At 35.4% G+C, this 16,875-nt stretch overlaps 1 protein-coding gene and 1 non-coding gene across 2 annotated transcripts in view; both read left to right on the top strand.

The window, feature by feature from the left end:
• Wdr62 (WD repeat domain 62) overlaps positions 1–16,870 on the top strand; it is a gene marked incomplete at its 3' end in the record, with an annotated part of 142,566 nt that extends 125,696 nt beyond the window's left edge. Inside the window, exons 18-24 of the mRNA XM_088271691.1 lie at positions 1,751–1,984; positions 5,283–5,372; positions 6,985–7,121; positions 8,331–8,478; positions 12,859–13,006; positions 15,167–15,393; positions 16,790–16,870. Of these exons, the coding sequence (XP_088127817.1) occupies positions 1,751–1,984; positions 5,283–5,372; positions 6,985–7,121; positions 8,331–8,478; positions 12,859–13,006; positions 15,167–15,393; positions 16,790–16,870 (1,065 nt within the window). The remainder of the gene's footprint in view (positions 1–1,750; positions 1,985–5,282; positions 5,373–6,984; positions 7,122–8,330; positions 8,479–12,858; positions 13,007–15,166; positions 15,394–16,789) is intronic.
• TRNAG-ACC (transfer RNA glycine (anticodon ACC)) lies at positions 7,749–7,821 on the top strand. Its single transcript has one exon. It is a non-coding gene; the product is annotated as a tRNA-Gly (tRNA).
• Positions 16,871–16,875: the final 5 nt, after the last annotated feature.

The raw sequence follows: 16,875 nt of genomic DNA, 5'->3' as shown, positions 1-16,875 counted from the left end.
CCGGTGTGTGGGTATTGTGCGGGATGCCAGAGCAGAATATTTAAAAGAAATGCATACTTACAGTTTGTTTATTAATATAAATTCTTACACGATTTGATATTAACTTATTATAATTTATCTAATTGATTATTGAACTTTGAATGAAATATGAAGCTAAAATATACGTTCTTTAACAATCAAGCGATGGCAGGCGATTCTCGCCCCCGCGCTCCGGTTGGCTGCTTTTGTTGAATCCGCTCAGTGTTGTCAACCTGACAGTAGCAGTATAATTCAGTGTTGTCAACCTGACAACACCAAATGGCGTGGCCAGACGGCTACAAATATACTGAATATTTTCCCATTGGAGAAAAAACATTCAGGTTTTACCTAAAAAGATATGTTGCACAGTAAAAAGTTTAAAAATTAGCTTGATATTTATTTTTAATACATTTCGTTATAATATTAAACTTTAAAAACGATCTCCTGAAAATCAAGTTTTTTGATATATGACGTTGAACGGAGTGAGCGATGTGTTATGTTTATTTTTATTACTTAACGCTGTTTTTTTTGTCTTTTAATTCTTTGTGAATCACTTGAAAAATGTCAATAATGTGCTAATTTTATAAGTTTTACTCATATGATAGTAGCGTAGTAGAAATTGCATTTTTTTCTTCATAATTCCATTATTCAATAATGTATGAACATTACCAGTCCATTGAATAAATATTAGAGTAAAAAATACACTTATATTTATTTGACCCCCCCTGGGAATCGAACCCGGGTCCTCCAGAACGGTAGATTACTGTAGAACTGACCATTACAATATGGAGGCGGACTAACTTAAGTTAATAATAAAACCCTTATCCGCACTCCAATGGTGCATAGGGCACTGCATCATACAAACGCAGTGTTATCTTGATCGTTTACACATGAAGGAAAGGTGATCAGTCCTCCGCTTCAGGTACCAGTCCAGGGTAATATTGAATAAATATGACAGTGAAAAAATCACTTATGTTTATTTTACCCCCCTTAGGAATCGAACCCGGGACCTCCAGAACGGTAGATTACTGTAGAACTGACCATTACACTATGGAGGCGGACTAACTAAAGTTACTTTATCAATATTACTACTATGTAGCATCAAAAATAGGTTTTTCCATAGTTTATTTGTATATTAAAACCATTGATAACTCTGCTGTGTGGTAATATAACTCTCTCCTTATCATTCATCGTTCACTTTGTGTAATTTGTGTGCTGGTTTCGGAAAATCATTCCATCATCAGGTCATTAAAATAAAAATATTACGATTTGACATTTGTAAAAAAATATATCACAGTTTATTTCCTTTGCCTCCGTAGTGTAATGGTCAGCACGCTCGGCTACCGTACTGGAGGTCCCGGGTTCGATTCCCAGGGGGGTTCAAATAAATAAAAGCAATTTTTTAAACTTTATATTTATTCAATATTCCCTTGGACTGGTACCGGAAGCGGAGGGCTGATCACCTTTCCTTCATGTGTTAACTATCATGTGTTAACTATATGATGCAGTGCCCTATGCACCATTGGGGTGTGGATGAGGGTTTGAATGAAATGAAATTATTTCCTTTGCACAATATTGACGTTTCAATTTTTCCCCCGTTTTTGTTGTTCATTCTTTTGTTTTTTTTTCTCATTTTCACTTCACCTAAAACTGGTTTGGTGGTGGTCCTTCTGCGATAACACTCTCCCAAATAACAAATAACACCCAAACCCGTCGCCGTATGCGCGCGCAGCTGACGCCCGGCGACCGCAGGAGGTCGGAGCGACCTAGGTCACTGAACCTGTCCATGCTGGGCGACATGCTGCGACCTCTGGAACCCAAGCTGGTCCTAAGATCGCCCTATTCGCCGCTAAGGGCCGCGCCGTCCGCTATGAGAATGCCGTTTGTCGAAGAGACGATTGATTATCCGTGGCTGGCGGTCAATCGCGGCAAGGTTATGATGAAGGCCGAACGCGATTACAACGAGGTTTTTGTTTGAACAGTTTTGTTTGACCGCCTTTTGCTTGCTATGTGTTTTGTTGTTTATGCTTTTGTCCAATGCTTACATGGTTTGATAATGCAACAGCTAGGTTAGGTTAGGTTACCTGTAAACCTGTGAACCTGTAGTTCAAGTGAGGTGAGGTTAGGTTAAGTTCTTATCTCTGCCAATGCTTACTAGGTTTGATAATGCAACAGCTAGTTTAGGTTAGTTCAAGTTAGGTTAGGTTAGAAGAGACAATCGATTATCCGTGGCTAGCAGCCAATCGCGGCAAGGTTACGATGAAGGCCGAACGCGATTACGAGGTTTTTGTTTGAACAGTTTTGTTTGCCCGCCTTTTTGCTTGCTATGTGTTTTGTTGTTTATGATTTCGTCCAATGCTTACATGGTTTGATAATGCAACAGCTAGGATAGGTTAGGTTAGTTCATGTTAGGTTAGGTTAGAAGAGACCATCGATTGTCTGTGGCTAGCGACCAAACGCGGCAAGTTTAAGGAAGACTTTTTATAATGCATTATTTCTTATAATTTTTATACAAATTTATTGACGACACTTGACTTAAGATGTCCCTGTAAGGATAGAATTATCCTTTTGATTGTAATATCAACTAAAATCAGTTAGAAATCAAGACTTTACATCCCAGGTGTAATGTTTTATTGAGTTATTTTTTCAAGTTTTCTTTTAATTTATCACATTTCTGACCTAGACACACGATAAAATACGTGTATAATAGTTATATGTACCATATTTATTGGTAAAACAGTAAAAGTGATGATTTTATGAATTCGAACGCCTTTGACCTTCTAACACGCGAGTATTATGATTGGTCAGACTGATTTTTACCACAAAAATCAATCTGTTTAGTGCGTGGTACCTTTATCTTAATTTAAAAATTATTTCTATGTTTGTTCTCGTTTTATCAGGTGTAAAATATTAGCGCCTCGTTGTTTGACAAACCATATCACCTCCCCTCCGGGCGGGGCAACTTTCTTACTTGCGGGGATACATTCAATTAGTGTCTCTACATACATATTTTGAAAAAAAAACTGATATGCGAATGGGTTAAGAATATTTAGGTGGTATTCTTTGAAAAATTCATCAGGCATTTAGCTTATATGTAGCTTTTAATTAATGCTTCAATATTATCTTCAAATCTAATTAAATGTTATCTTGTGTGATCGTGTTTATGCTTTGTGTTTGTGTGATTCACCTCTGTAGTGTAATGGTCAGCACGCTCGGCTACCATTCTGGAGGTCCCGGGTTCCATTTCCAGGGGGGTTCAAATAAATTTAAGTGATCTTTTCACTTTAATATTTATTCAATATTACCCTGGACTTATACCTGAAGCGGAGGACTGAACGCCTTTCCTTCGTGTGTTAACGATCAAGATAAGACTGCGTTTATATGATGCAGTGCCATAAGCACCTTTGGGTGCGGATGAGGGTTTGAAGAAGAAGTTTGTGTTTGTGATTTGGTTGTTAGTTACATATCATGCAAGTTGTCACTATGTTCTTTACATGTGTTATTACCCACAGATTAAAATTTTACAAATCGCTTACTCCTTTCAACAATGTCAAATATCAAAAAACTTGATTTATCAGGAGATCGTTTTTAAAGGTTAAAAATATAATCAAATGTATCAAAAATAAATATCAAGCCACTTACTGAACTTTTTACTGTGCAACAGATCTTTTTAGGTAAAACATGAAGGTTTTTCTCCATTTGAAAATTTTTTAGTATATTTAAAAAAATAATTAAACAATACCTTTTCTTCAAAATGCAAAAGCAACACTTTCTGCCCTGTAGCGGGTAAATGTTAAGTTAAAAATATGCCGCATTTGATGGGATATAGTACATTTTCTGGGCATTCCGAAAACATGCACAACTGAAAATTGACGATTTTTGATATATGACATTGATGAAAGGAGTGAGCGAAATGTCCGTTTGTAAATTTACAAATTTCCCATGAATATTCTTCTTCTCCTAACCTTCATCCGCACCCAATTGTGCATAGGGCGCTGCATGGTAAAGATCGTTTAACACATGAAGGAGAGGTGATCAGCCTTCCACTTCAGGTACCAGTCCAGGGTCAAATTGAATAAATATTAGACTGAAAAATCACTAATATTTATTTTAACCCTCTTGGGAAATGAACCCATAGTTTTGCAATCTGTTTAAAAAACTAATTTTGCCACAAGCATGGTTTTATAAACTGTTTAAAAAAATTACCTTTGCCACATGCATGGTTTTGCAATCTGTTTTTAAAAATTACCTTGCCACAAGCATGGTTTTGCGATCAGCTAAAAAAATGGCCATGCATGGTTTTGCAATCTATAAACACATGCATGCCACATGTCTTTGCCACACGCATGGTTTTGCATTAAAAAAAACACCTTTTTGGGTAAGATATCCAAAATTAAACCAGGTTATTGGATTGAATTCTACTTTTATTTACATATATATTATGAAAATATGTGACGCGTTTCGTACTATCAAGACATTATCAAACTGATGAACATATTTTCATAATATACATGTAAATTAAAGTAGAATTTAATGCAATACATACCTTGTTTAATTTGAAAAAGTTAAAATGGAATTCTACCAACTGTCTGGAGTTACAATAAATAAAAAAATACCTGTTGCCACATGCATGGTTTTGCATTAAAAAACAACTTTTTGGGTAATAAATCCAAAATTAAACCAGGTTATTGGATTGAATTCTACTTTTATTTACATATATATTATGATAATATGTGACGCGTTTTGTCATGTCAAGACATTATCAAACTGATAAACATATTTTCATAATACACATGTTAATAAAAGTAGAATTAAATCCAATAACCTTGTTTAATCTCAGATATATTACCCAAAAAGTTAAAATGCAATTCTACCAACTGTATGCAGTTACAATAAATAAAAAAATACCTATTGCCACATGCATGGTTTTGCAATAAAAAACACCTTTTTGGGTAATATATCCAAAATTAAACCAGGTTATTGGATTGAATTCTACTTTTATTTACATATATATTATGAAAGTATGTGACGCATTTTGTCATGTTAAGACATTATCAAACTGATGATCATATTTTCATAATATAATGTAAATAAAAGTAGTATTAATAGTCTGGAGTTACAATAAATAAAAAAAATACCTATTGTCACATGCATGGTTTCGCAATCTGCTAGAATATGATTTCGCCCATTTCCGCACGCACGGTTTTGCTATTATGTTTTTATTTTATTTTATTTTTTTTTTGTTCCCTTTTTTGGATATCTAGAACGTGTCCAATGTCACCAAACTATCCCGGAGACTGGATAGGGTGCGCCACCACACGGACGACTCGTCACTCGGCAGTTTTAAATACGAGGTAATTGAACATTGCACACCACTAAGTACAGTAATTGAACATTATGTACCATTTATTATTACGGTTATTGAAAATTGTGTACCATTTATTATTACAGTTACTAAACATAGTGTACAATTTATTGTTACAGTTAGTGAACACAATCTTTTGTTTATTATCATAATTATAAACATTGTATTCCATTGATTATTACGGTTATTGAAAATACTGTACCGTTTATTATTACAGTTACTAAACATAGTTTACCATTTATTATTACAGTTAGTGAATACAATCTACCGTTTATGATCATAGTTATTGAACATTGTGCTCCATTTATTATTACAGTTATTGAACACAGTGTACCATTTATTATTACAGTTATTGAACATAGTGTACCATTATATTACAGTTATTGAACACAATCTACCCTTTATTATCATAGTTATTGAACATTGTGTTCCAGTTATTATCATTGTTATTGAACATAACGTGCCGTGTTTTATTACAGGTAATTTTGTATCATTTGTTAGCATTTGTGTATCATTTATTATTACAGTTATTGAACATTGTGTAATATTTATTATCATGGTTATTGAACATAATGTGCCATTTATTGTTACAGTTATTAAATATTGTGTATCGTTTATTATTACAATTATAATATTTGTACCATTTATTAATACAGTTATTGAACAGTATGTACCATTTATTATCATAGTTATTGAACATATAGTACCATTTATCATTATAGTTATTGAACATTGTGTAACATTTTGTTTACTATAGTTATTGAACATTGTGTAACATTTTGTTTACTGTAGTTATTGAACATTTTGTTACATTTTGTTTACTGTAGTTATTGAATATTTTGTTACAATTTTTTGTCACAGTGATAGAACATTGTGTACCATTTATTATTACAGTTATTGAACACGATGAACCATTTATTATGAAGGTTATTTTATTTTTAGTTTTTTTAAATTGAATTTTATTAATCACCTGTCGATGAAAACAACTGTAGTTTTCGAAACTAGTCATTTGTAATGAAACAAAACTAAATTAGTGTTACTATACAAGGGTTTAATTTAAAAAAATAAATTCAGCATGCCATTTAACAAAGTCAATACCGAATCGTACGCCATCCAATTCAACATTTTGCACCACTAAAAATTGTAGAAATTGTTTGAAATCAAATTGTAATCGTAGCACTGTTGCTGTCTTCCGTTCCTGAGGTCCATGGTTCGACCGCCCACCCTACCACATCTCAATTCCTATTTTCAAACTACTGTACAAACTTGAACTTGTACTTTTGAATATTGTTTAGTAGAAAGTGTTTTAGTATTAATCAGTCTTGATAAAGAAGCGGTTAGCTTGGAAACCGGTAGACATTATAGTCATTTTTTCAAACCCTTATCCGCACCTCAATGGTGCATAGGGCACTGCATCATATAAACGCAGTGTTATCTTGATCGTTACCACATGAAGGAAAGGTGATCAGCCCTCCGCTTCACATTATAATCACCTAAGTTATAATAAAATATTTATAGTGATTTTAAAACAAAGTCACATTTTAATTATGTACTGTGCAAACATTTGTATGAAAACGATATTATTTAATGCCGTTTTACAGGATCACGAGTCTACAGAGCATGACGGCGACATTGAAGACATTTCGGACGGCGAGCGGACCTCTTCTTCAGACCACAACACTCGGGCTTCCGACAGGGTCATCTACTACCCGGATAACATTGACGACAACACTCCGAGGTGAGGAAGTCCATTATTTGGTGTATGGGGCCATTTCAAAACACCACATCGCTCACTCCTTTCAAGAACGTCATAAATCAAAAAACTTGATATTTCAGGAGAACGTTTTTAAAGTTTAAAAATATAACACATTTCATTAAAAATAACTATCAAGCCACTTATTGAACTTTTTACTATGCAACACATCTTTTTAGGTAAAACCTGAAGGTTATTTCACAATTTCAAAAACATTTAATATATTTAAAAAAATAATTAAACAATACCTTTTCTTCAAAATGCAAAAAACAACACTTTCTGCCCTGTAGCGGGTAAATATTATGTTAAAAATATGCAGCTTTTACTGGGATATAGTACATTTTCTGGGCATTCCGAAAACATGCACAACTGAAAATTGATGATTTTTGATTTATGACGTTCTTGAAAGGAGTGAGCGTCATGCGACAATTTCCTTCTAAACTTTAGCCATAACTTTAATAAATATTTGCCGTTTCTGATAAAATTAAATCATTTTCTTTAATCGAAAACTAAAATGGTAGCACACAGTAGAGTCCTAGTTCCGAATCAATTTTTTATTGAAAAAGTTTACTTAAATTTACTTTACTAAAGTTTACTTCTAAAGTTTTCTCCGCCTCCGTAGTGTAATGGTCAGCACGCCCGGCTACCGTACCGGAGGTCCCGGGTTCGATTCCCAGCGGGGGCTCAAATAAATATAAGGGATTTTTCACCCTACTATTTATTCAATATTACCCGGGACTGGAACCTGAAGCGGAGGGCTGATCACCTTTCCTTCATGTGTTAAAGATCAACATAACACTCCATTTTTATGATGCAGTGCCTTATCCACCATCAGGTGTTTATTAATAATAAGTATATATAATTTATATTTGAAGCACTAACTTTGTGATTTTCCATTTTATAATTAAATTGTAACTACGTTTTAAAACCACTATAAATATTTTATTATAACTTAATTATTAATGTCTACCGGTTTCAAAGCTAACCACTTCTTTTTCAAGACTGATTAATACTAAAGTAATACTTCAATACTATAGTATTAATCACAGTCTTGATAAAGAAGCGGTTAGCTTGGAAACCGGTAGACATTATAATTAAGTTATAATAAAATACTTATAGTGATTTTAAAACAAAGTTACATTTTAATTGCACTAAGAATATAAATATCTTGATAATTTAATACCACCATTGCAGTGAGTATACGGTGAACGCCATGGACGTGGAAGAGCTTCGCCAGTCGCAGCGGAAGGCCAAGAAACCCGTGCTCCCGATCCCCATGGTCACCGTGTCGGCCACCTCCGTGAGCGGCTCCGGCCAGGACTCTGACGAAGACGACGACGAGGTAGGCTTCCCAAACTATTATAGGTGTCTCAACTTGATATGATCATTCTTTTAATATGAAAGAAGATGGAATTCTGAGCATCCCTGGGCTTACGGCCTGGCATTTGGCTGGCTTAAGTGATCACTTCATACACTCCTTTCAAGAACACCACAAATCAAAAATTGTCAATTTTCAGTTCTTTACGTTTTCGGAATGCCCAGAAAATGTACTATATCCCAGCAAAAGTGGCATATTTTTAACTTAATATGTATTTACCCGCTACAGGGCAGAAAGTGTTGTTTTTGCATGTTGAAGAAAAGGTATTGTTTAATTATTTTTTAAATATACTTAATATTTTTCAAATGGAGAAAAAACCTTCAGGTTTACCTAAAAAGATCTGTTGCACATTAAAAAGTTCAATAAGTGGCTTGATATTTATTTTTAATACATTGTATTATATTTCTAAACTTTAAAAACGATCTCCTGAAAAATCAAGTTTTTTGATTTATGACGTTCTTGAAAGGAGTGAGCGACTTGTGTAACATTCATCATTCTGTCCATATTGCATCAATTTTTTAAACCTGTATATGTGCGATGGCCTTGGGTGCCTTCCATACGCAGGTAGCATTTTATATAGATTTGGAAGAGTGACTGATGGCGCCATCAGTTGATAAATTTGTGAAGTGCTTATTTAGCTTCGAAGACTGAGGAGCATATCTGGCAAGAGTCTACAAGATGGAATAAGGAACACCAGGATAAGGGAAATATGGGAGATGGAAGATGTCGTTAGGTGGGGAAGGCAACGAAGGAGACAATGGTATGAGAATGAGAAACCATCCAAACTCCCCCACATTGCCCTGCACGGCCAGCCCCAAGGTAGAACGATTCCCGGGCAGACGATCAAAGAGATTAAATGGCAGCTGTAAATCGACATCCCAGCAGGACAATTCCTTTTAAAAACACGCCACTAGGCCTAGAAGACCAAGAAGAAATAGAAAAATAAATACTTGCAACAATGTGTCCTAATTGGGTGGAATGGGCCACTATGGGTAGAATGGTGAATGTTACACGGGTATAAAGTGATCACATAACCAGCCTATGACATGTCATAAGCCCTATGAATACCTTGACACATCGCTCACTCCTTTCAAGAACGTCATAAATCAAAAATCGTCAATTTTCAGTTATGCATGTTTTCAGGATGCCTAGAAAATGTACTATACCCCAGAAAAAGAATCATATTTTTAACTTGATATTTACCCGCTACAGGGCAGAAAATGTTGTTTTTTTCATTTTGAAGAAAAGGTATTGTTTAATTATTTTTTTGAATAAACTAAATATTTTTCAAATGGAGAAAAAACCTTCAGGTTTCACCTAAAAATATCTGTTGCTCAGAAAAAAGTTCAATAAGTGGCTTGATATTTATTTTTAATACATTGTGTTATATTTTTAAACTTTAAAAACGGTCTCCTGAAAAATACAGTTTTTTGATTTATGACGTTCTTGAAAGGAGTGAGCGACATATATTCCTCATCATCAATATTGAGATGACAAAATATGCATACTGATTTTTTACGTTCACAGTCATTTTTTGTAGTGGAATTGTAATATTTTATTTGTTTTTTTTATTTTTGAATGCACGCGAACACAAGATATGGATATACCCGCACATTCAAATCATGGTATTTCTCATTTAGTATTCTAGTCCACTAACCGACTCACCTCGCACAATCTATCATTATCTATCTATCACTACTGCTACTACTACCATCACGCCGTTTCACCGCAGGGGTAGGCAGAGACGATGGAACGCCACACTCTTCTGTCCTGACATACCTCCTTCACATCCATACATCTAGTCATACATGCCCTCCGATTACGCAGACTTTTGACACTGCCAGATTTTAGGTTCTGATTTATCTGATCGGAAGGATGAAAGCAGAGTGAACGCTGTTGAAATGCGCTCCCTCAGGCGAATGTGTGGAAAATCATTGTATGACAGAATTAAAAACGAAGATATAAGAAAGGAATACAAGGCTGAACGAGGAATAATTGAAAAGATTTGGAAGAGTTCTTTATGGTGGTATGGACATGTGGATCGGATGGATAACGAGAGAATGACTAAGAAAATATATGTGGCGAATGTGAGAGGGAAAACAGAACGAGGACGACTGAAAAAGACTTGGCACGATCTATCTATCATTTTTTATTTCTTTATAACCCTTATCCGCACCTAATGGTGCATAGGGCACTGCATCAAATTGACGCAGTGTTATCTTGATCATTACTTACATGAAGGCAAGGTGATCACTCTTGCGCTTCAGGAACCAGTCCAGGGTAATATTAAATAAATATTACAGTGTTAAATCACTAATATTTATTTTCACCTCCCCCCCTGGGAATCGAACCCGGGACCTCCAGCACGGTAGCTAAACATGCTGACCATTACACCACGGAGGCGGACATGATCTATCTATCATACCTCACATAATCTGTAAAGCAAGCTAGATAACAGAATGCCGAACCCTCTTCTGGTGGAACGGAAGGCCTGTTGTCGACAGTCAGCAGTCCGCCTTCTCCTGAGGAGAGCAACGTGGTTTCCTCCCAGCAATGGGCAAATGCTGACAAGTACCCGATTGGCCCACACTAGATTATCCCTCCTGTTCCCAACACAGTTTAAAATAAAACACCTTTTTTAAAATGTATGTATTAAATGTTCAATCAGACACTGATTTTTTTTAGTCTAATAAGTTGTATTTTATTATTAAAAATACACATAAACATTCAACGTGACATTCGTTTGAAAATGCCATAACTCGGCTAAAAAATTGTCACAATTTTTTATTTTTATATATTTTTTTTTATTTATTTAATATATTTACATTTTATTTATAACATAATACATTTGAATCATTTATGCATATGGAGAACTTTTATATTTCGATTCGCTGTGCCTCTCCATAAAAGAGACTGTGCTCTTGTGCTTGGAGAGGGACTTACACTCGTGGTTTAATGTTATATAATAAAAGATATAATAGTCTTTTTTTTTTGTATATTTTTTCAAGACTTAAATGTATCTATGTGTTTGTTTTAACATTAAAATACAGCTTAGTATTCTCAAAAAAATAGTGTTTGATTTAAATTTAATACATAAATTAAAATGAAATTCTACAAATTAAATGCCAAATCTTTGAATAAATAAAAATTGAAATAAAATGAATTCAGAAGAAACAGAAATATAGTAGCGATCTTTAAATCTTGTACATAATAAGCAAATTAAATAATAAATGCAACTGAAAACAAATAAAAACATCCTCACACACACTCGAACGCCCTCCCACACTGTCAAACACCCTCACACACCATCAAACACCCTCACAAACCCTTAAACACCCTCACTCACCCTCCAACACCCTCGCACACACTCACACGCCGATTCATGCTTCTCTCGCACTCACCTCTTGCACACAGCTCCGCCAGACGCCTGCCCGCACTGCTATGCACATATCGGCTTGCGCTTTTAAAAAAAATAAAAGAAATATTTTTGTTCTTACTATATATATTATTTAATACTACACCTAATCATAAAAGGCGAAATAGAAGGTCCACGAGGTGTGGGCAGAAGGCAGATCTCCCGGCTCCGGAATATACATATATATATATATATATATATATATATATATATATATATATATATATATATATATATATATATATATATATATATATATATATATATATATATATATATATATATATATATATATATATATATATATATATATATATATATATATATATATATATATATATATAATACAAATAATATAATAATAAAATCCTTATCCGCACCCCAATGGTGCATAGGGCACTGTGTCATATAAATGCAGTGTTATCTTAATCGTTTACACATGAAGGAAAGGTGATCAGTCCTCCGCCTCAGGTACCAGTCCATGGTGATATTGAATAAATATTACAGTGAAAAAAATCACTCATATTTATTTTACCCCCCCTGGGATTTGAACCCGATACCTCCAGAACGGTAACCGAGCGTGCTGACCATTACGCTACGGAGGCGGACAATATATATATATATATATATATATATATATATATATATATATATATATATATATATTAGTGGATTATATGCTTATTAAAGAAATAAAAATAAAATAAAAATGAATTGAAAATCTTGATTGATGTTGGCAGGTACAGACACACTCAAAATTTTACTTAGGAATTATGTTTTCACTAAATTAAATGTAAAAATAACACCTTAGTCGAATACCCTGATATGTGAAGGGCTAAGACCCACTCAGAATGTTGTAAATTGAGTTTGCTTTGTGAAATTATCAAATATATGCAGAATAAACTGAAGAACGTGATTGATGTTGGCAGGTATCGACTCCTAGCGGTGACAACGGAGATCGGAACCCGCTCTCCGGGAGCTGCGAATCTCTGGAGAGGATAGCCCAGAGGACCAGCTTCCTGAAATCCGCCTTCGAGAGCCTCAGCGGAGCAGAGATGGAGTCCGGGAATCCGGGAGGTAACCATATGTGATTCTTGTCTCCCCCATGTTGTGTAGTGGTATATAGCGCATTCGGTTAAAATTCTAGCAACCGGCTCACATTTTAGTTGTACACTAGATATTCGTTTCATTCGAACCCTTATCCGCACCCCAATGGTGCATAGGGCACTGCATCATATAAACGCAGAGTTATCTTGATCGTTGACACACGAAGGAAAGGTGATCAGCCCTCCGCTAATAGATATTTTCATTCAAACCCTTGTCCGCACCCCAATGGTGCATAGGGCACTGCATCATATAAACGCAGAGTTATCTTGATCGTTGACACACGAAGGAAAGGTGATCAGCCCTCCGCTAATAGATATTTTCATTCAAACCCTTGTCCGCACCCCAATGGTGCATAGGGCACTGCATCATATAAACGCAGAGTTATCTTGATCGTTGACACACGAAGGAAAGGTGATCAGCCCTCCGCTAATAGATATTTTCATTCAAACCCTTGTCCGCACCCCAATGGTGCATAAGGCACTGCATCATATAAACGCAGTGTTATCTTGATCGTTAAAACACTAAGGAAAGGTGATCAGCCCTCTGCTTCAGGTACCAGTCCAGGGTAATATTGAATAAATATTAGCTCAATGTTCTCTGGCTAGCTAGCGGGTTAGCGGCAGTAGCTCTAGAGTTTTCAACAAGAGTGGAGTGCTGGTTCCGTGAGCGTTGCCAGATGGTTTTTTCATTTTTTCAGCAAATAAATCTAAATTATTATAATTTTGAATTTGATTTATAATTAATTAAGGGGATTAGCTATGAATGTCCGTATTTTTCCGATTTAAAATCGCTAATTTTTTATTGTGTAGTGACTACCCAACACCGAGATGCGCATTTTATTTTAGCACCGGAAGGGGAAAATATGTCTGTTGGATATTTATTTTATTTATTTATTTTATAGATACATAGATACATTCATTGATACATATTTATTTCATAGATGCATTTACTATATCGCTCACTCCTTTCAAGAACGTCATAAATCAAAAATCGTCAATTTTCAGTTGTGCATGTTTTCGGAATGCCCAGAAAATGTTATATATCCCAGCAAATGTGGCATATTTTTAACTTAATATTTACCCGCTACAGGGCAGAAAGTGTTGTTTTTGCATTTTGAAGAAAAGGTATTGTTTAATTATTTTTTTAAACATACTAAATATTTTTCAAATGGAGAAAAAACCTTCAGGTTTTACCTAAAAAGATCTGTTGCACAGTAAAAGTTCAATAAGTGAATTGATATTTATTTTTAATACATTGTATTATATTTTTAAACTTTAAAAACGCTCTCCTGAAAAATCAAGTTTTTTGATATATGACGTTCTTGAAAGGAGTGAGCGATATGTATTACGGTTCTTTAGGCATGGCCTGTGTTGAGCCGAAATACTAACGTGTCAATACAATTTGATTTTTTTATTTTTTATTATAATTTGTTAGTTTTTTTTTAATTATTAGATTATATACATTACATACTAGACATACAATAATAATTTACAGTATAAAGGTTTTACAATAAAATAATTACAACTGGACTTTATTGAAATCACTTTCCGCCTTTTCCCTTCCAATGCGAAGCAACCACATAGATCTGTTAGATAGATCTATTGTAAAGAGATCTGTTATATCGAGGCAATTTTCAATTCAATTTTCTAATTTTCAATTTATTCAATAAAAAAATAATATATAATTGAATTGAAACATAACAAACAATGTTCAAGGCGTACATATTAAAAGTAAAAGTAAGCAAGAAGACTTAAAGGTGTAGAAGAATCCCGCTTCGGAAAACTCCTTCGGACACATGGAGCAGATCAATATCCAATGTGATATTGTTCAACATAGCGGTAGCTCTTCCTACAAGCATAACCATCGGCAGGTTGGTCCTGTGTATAGGAATGTGAAACAATCTATGCCGACGCTGTCTTAGGTAACTATCGGGAACATACAGACCAATGTTCCGGATAATTTCAGGATTATCGATCATACCGCGCAACAATCGATAAAAATGCGTAATTAAATACACATTCCTTCTAGTCTCTAAACTATTGTAGCCAAGCATACCCTGGAGAAACTGGGTCGGGTAGAGCCAAGGATAATAGGTGACAGTCATTTAGAATTCTGATTTTTGTTCTCCAGGCAACACGTCCATCAGCTCCCAACATCACAAGTCCGTTCCAACTGCCGCCAAGTCGCCGCCTCGGGCCGCTCCTGTCCAGGGCCCCCCCGGGCGGGCTCCCGCGGTGCCCCCGCGCAATGCGGCCCTGATCAGCGCCGCCAAGCAGTCGCTCAACGACCCCGGCGCGCTCAACCGCAGGCAGGAGCTCACCCGCAGGATAGAAGAGACCAAGAAGCAACTGGAGAGCGTGAGGGTCTTCTTCTTCTGCCTTCACTTACTAGCTAACTATCCATCATGTTACTTCCCATCAAACCAGTCATTCTTCCACATTCATCTCCTCATAAATACCTGCCAATGAATCTTGGTCAGACGGAAGGAATATCTAATTTAACATACTCAACCTATAAAGGATTGTATTAGACTCGTGAAGTGTTTATAACAGCCGATATAATTAATATTTTCATTCATCATTTTCTTTTGGAAAATTCGCCTTCGAAAAAACGTTATTTTCGTAAGTTGGCAATGAATGACGTCACAGAAATGATGGAGTTGTATTAATGTTTGTGTCATTGCTAAATTATTGGCGGCTCTATTTGTTGATGTCTATGGTCAACCTACCCACCCCACTCCCCTCATATTTGTATAACACAAATGGTAGTGCAGTGGTAAACAAACAATCCACACTACTACTATTATAGCTGTAATAACCATAGGCAATAAACCATATGATGTCATAAAACGTTCAATGACGGAAATTTGATGACGTATGCGAACGCACGTTTTTCGTTTTATTCAAATATCCAAAGTTTAAACCTTCATATCTCCCTTACTTCTTTACAGATTTAAATAAGAATGCTGATAGATTTTCCTAAAATGTTCCCACAATGATAGTCTTGTGATTTTTCATATGAATTTATTAGCTAATAATCACTAACTAACTAACCATCACGCCTCTTCCCCGCAGGGGTAGGCAGAGAGAATCATACGCCACACCACTCTGTCTTTGCAAACATTCTTTGCCTCTTCTACATTCATGCATCTCCTTATACATACCCGACGATTATTATGACTCCTGACCCGGCCGCTTTCAAGTATTTGACATACCTGATTGTGCCAAGTTTTCCTCGGTCGTCCTCTGCTTCTTTTTCCAACTACATTCGCCCCATAAATTTGTTTAACCGTTCTTTCTTCACTCATACGCTCCACATGTCCAAACCATCTCAACACACCTTTCTTAATTTTATCGATAAAGCTTATCTCAGCCTTACATTATTTCATCATTCGAACATCTATCAAACATCGTTTTGCCACACATTCGTCTGAGGGATCGCATTTCGACTGCATTCAGTCTGCTTTCATACATTGTGATATTTATCCATTTCTTTATTCGGAAATAGGCATGTTATACTTGGTCTTTATAATTTTTTTTTATATTATAATTTTTTTTTTCTTGTAACTCAAAATATTATTTTAAACATTTTCCGCAACTCAACCATCTAACATTAGTAAAATTAACAATGTCGCCATACTCTAATCTAATTCCAACTACATTCGCCTCATAAATTTGTTTAACTGTTCTTTCCTCACTCGTACGTTCCACACGTCCGAACCATCTCAACGATTATTCATATCGATGATTCCAGGTCGGATACCGGTCCAAGCTGAAGGCCAGCCAGTCCACCATGGACCTGAGCTACCGGAACGGCGACCGCGAGGCCGAGACGAGGCC

Source organism: Brachycentrus maculatus, unplaced genomic scaffold, assembly GCF_059751285.1.
Source record: "Brachycentrus maculatus isolate JH-2025_06_01 unplaced genomic scaffold, ASM5975128v1 h1tg000458l, whole genome shotgun sequence".
In the NCBI taxonomy this organism is placed as follows: Eukaryota; Metazoa; Arthropoda; class Insecta; order Trichoptera; family Brachycentridae; genus Brachycentrus; species Brachycentrus maculatus.
The sequence above is the reverse complement of the archived record's forward strand: the minus strand, read 5'-3'. Positions and strand labels throughout refer to the sequence as shown.